At 62.0% G+C, this 1854-nt stretch overlaps 1 protein-coding gene across 1 annotated transcript; it reads left to right on the top strand.

Annotated features, from left to right (window-relative positions):
- Positions 1-252: 252 nt before the first annotated feature.
- Positions 253-1455, top strand: LOC118982863 (class I histocompatibility antigen, Gogo-B*0201 alpha chain-like; the record flags this gene model as incomplete). Its single annotated transcript, XM_037040017.1, has 3 exons — positions 253-353; positions 610-897; positions 1177-1455. Coding segments are annotated over exons 1-3 (631 nt in total), but the record flags the coding sequence as incomplete, so codon positions are not given.
- Between the last annotated feature and the right edge of the window lie 399 nt (positions 1456-1854).

Raw genomic sequence — 1854 nt, 5'->3', positions numbered from 1 at the left:
GGAGGAGGGGTCCAGGCAGAGTCCTGGGTCCCCAAGCCTTGTTCCCAGGGTCTCATCCCCAGGACCGAGTCTGGGGCCGGGACTCTCAGGGCTGGGGTGCGCCCTTCTCCCTCGGGTTTCCCTTCCCCTTCTCCCGGGCCCTCCTGCCCGGATACTCCTGACGCTCTGCTGCGATTCTGGTTTGTGTGTCCCAGCTCCACACGAGCCAATCAGCGTCACCCCAGATTCGAGTATAAAGTCCTCCCGTAGCACCCGAGTTCTTTCTCCCCAGACGCACAGGGTCTGGGTCATGGGGCCCCGACCTCTGCTCCTGCTGCTCTCGGGGACCGTGGCCCTGATGGAGACCTGGGCGGGTGAGTGCGGGGTCGGGAGGGAACGACCTCCTCGGGGCCGGAGGGAGGAGACCCGTCGGGGGCGCAGAACCAGGGGATGTGGATGCGCGTCCCCAGATCCCAGACCCTGGACCCCGGACTCTGGACCCTGGACCCCCACTTCTATCCTCCCTTCCTCCCGCCCCCACCCATCTCCTCCACCACTGAATCCTTAGCTGTGTCCGGGGCGCTACCGCCCCCACCTCATACTCAAGACGTGAGTCCTCCGTGTCCCCAGGCCGACACACGCTGAGACATTTCGGCACCATAATGTCAAGGCTCGGGAAGTCCCAGTCTGGACATTACATGAACGTCGGCTACGTGGACGACACGGAGGTCATGTGGTTCGACAGCGACGCCCCGAACCCAAGGGCGCAGCCGCGGGTCCCATGGATGGAGCAGCCTTGGGTGCAGCAGGAGGATCCGGAGTTTTGGGACGAGCAGACGTGGGTCTGCAAGCAGTGTGATCAGCTTTCCCAAGCAAAACTGAAGAACCTGCGCGCCTACTACAACCACAGCGAGGACGGTGAGCCCCGCGCGCCCGGGTCCGGGCACAACTCCCATGCACTCGGACGGGCAGGAGTCTCCTCGAATGAGTCTGTGGGTCTGAACGTCCCCCCAGGGCTTCGGGACCCGCCCTGCGCCCAACCGGGAGGAGTCGGGGTGGGGGGGGGATCCTAACCCAGTCTTACTTTCAATTTGCATTTAATCCCCGCTGGCGGGTCGGGTCTCCTCTGGTCGGGTGTGGGGCATGTCTGTCCTCCAAGAGACTAAGTCAGTGGGGCTGACTTTAGGGCGCGGTCAGGGTCTCACACCTTCCAGGTTACTTACGGCTGTGTTGTGGGGTCGGGCGGGCGCTTCCTCAGCGCGTACAGTCACACTGCATACCAGGGCACCGAAACCTTCACCCTGAACTTGGACCTGAGTTCCACAAAGGAAGCCAACAAGACCGCCCAGATCACTGTTGGGCGTGATTTGTTGCATCAAGATGATGTAGAGGGTTGGAGGGCCCACCTGGAGTTCAAGTGTGTGCGCTGGCTCCGCCTGTACCTGGAGATCGGGAAGGAGATGCTGCTCCGAGCAGGTACCAGGGAGGGGATCTGTGGGCTGGGGTGGCTTCCTACAAGGAGAGGAGGGGAATGGGGCAGTGTCAGAATGTCCCTTCTGCTTGGGAGAAGGAAGAGACCCCCAGGTCTCCTTATCCTGTGACTCCCCCGTGGGCCCAGCTTTCTCTAAAGGACAGTGAGGGACCCAGCCTCTCCCTGAAACACCCACAGCGGGTCCCTCACACCCTGCAGCACCTGGGGCACCAGGAACCTCTCCCAGGTTCTGGGGCTGAGACCCTCTCTGGAGGCCTGACTCCGGGTTTGCTGAGTCATCAGCCTCCACTTGAGTCTGTGTCTCCCCTGAGAGACCTGGACACCCCTACCTTAGGTTCTCACCCTGATTCTGGAACTTTCCAGGAAATAGATTATATCGCAGA

Source organism: Sturnira hondurensis, unplaced genomic scaffold (genome assembly GCF_014824575.4).
Source record: "Sturnira hondurensis isolate 20B ecotype Veracruz unplaced genomic scaffold, ASM1482457v3 Scaffold0002531, whole genome shotgun sequence".
Lineage (NCBI taxonomy): Eukaryota > Metazoa > Chordata > Mammalia > Chiroptera > Phyllostomidae > Sturnira > Sturnira hondurensis.
This window is presented reverse-complemented; position numbering and strand designations above follow the sequence as displayed.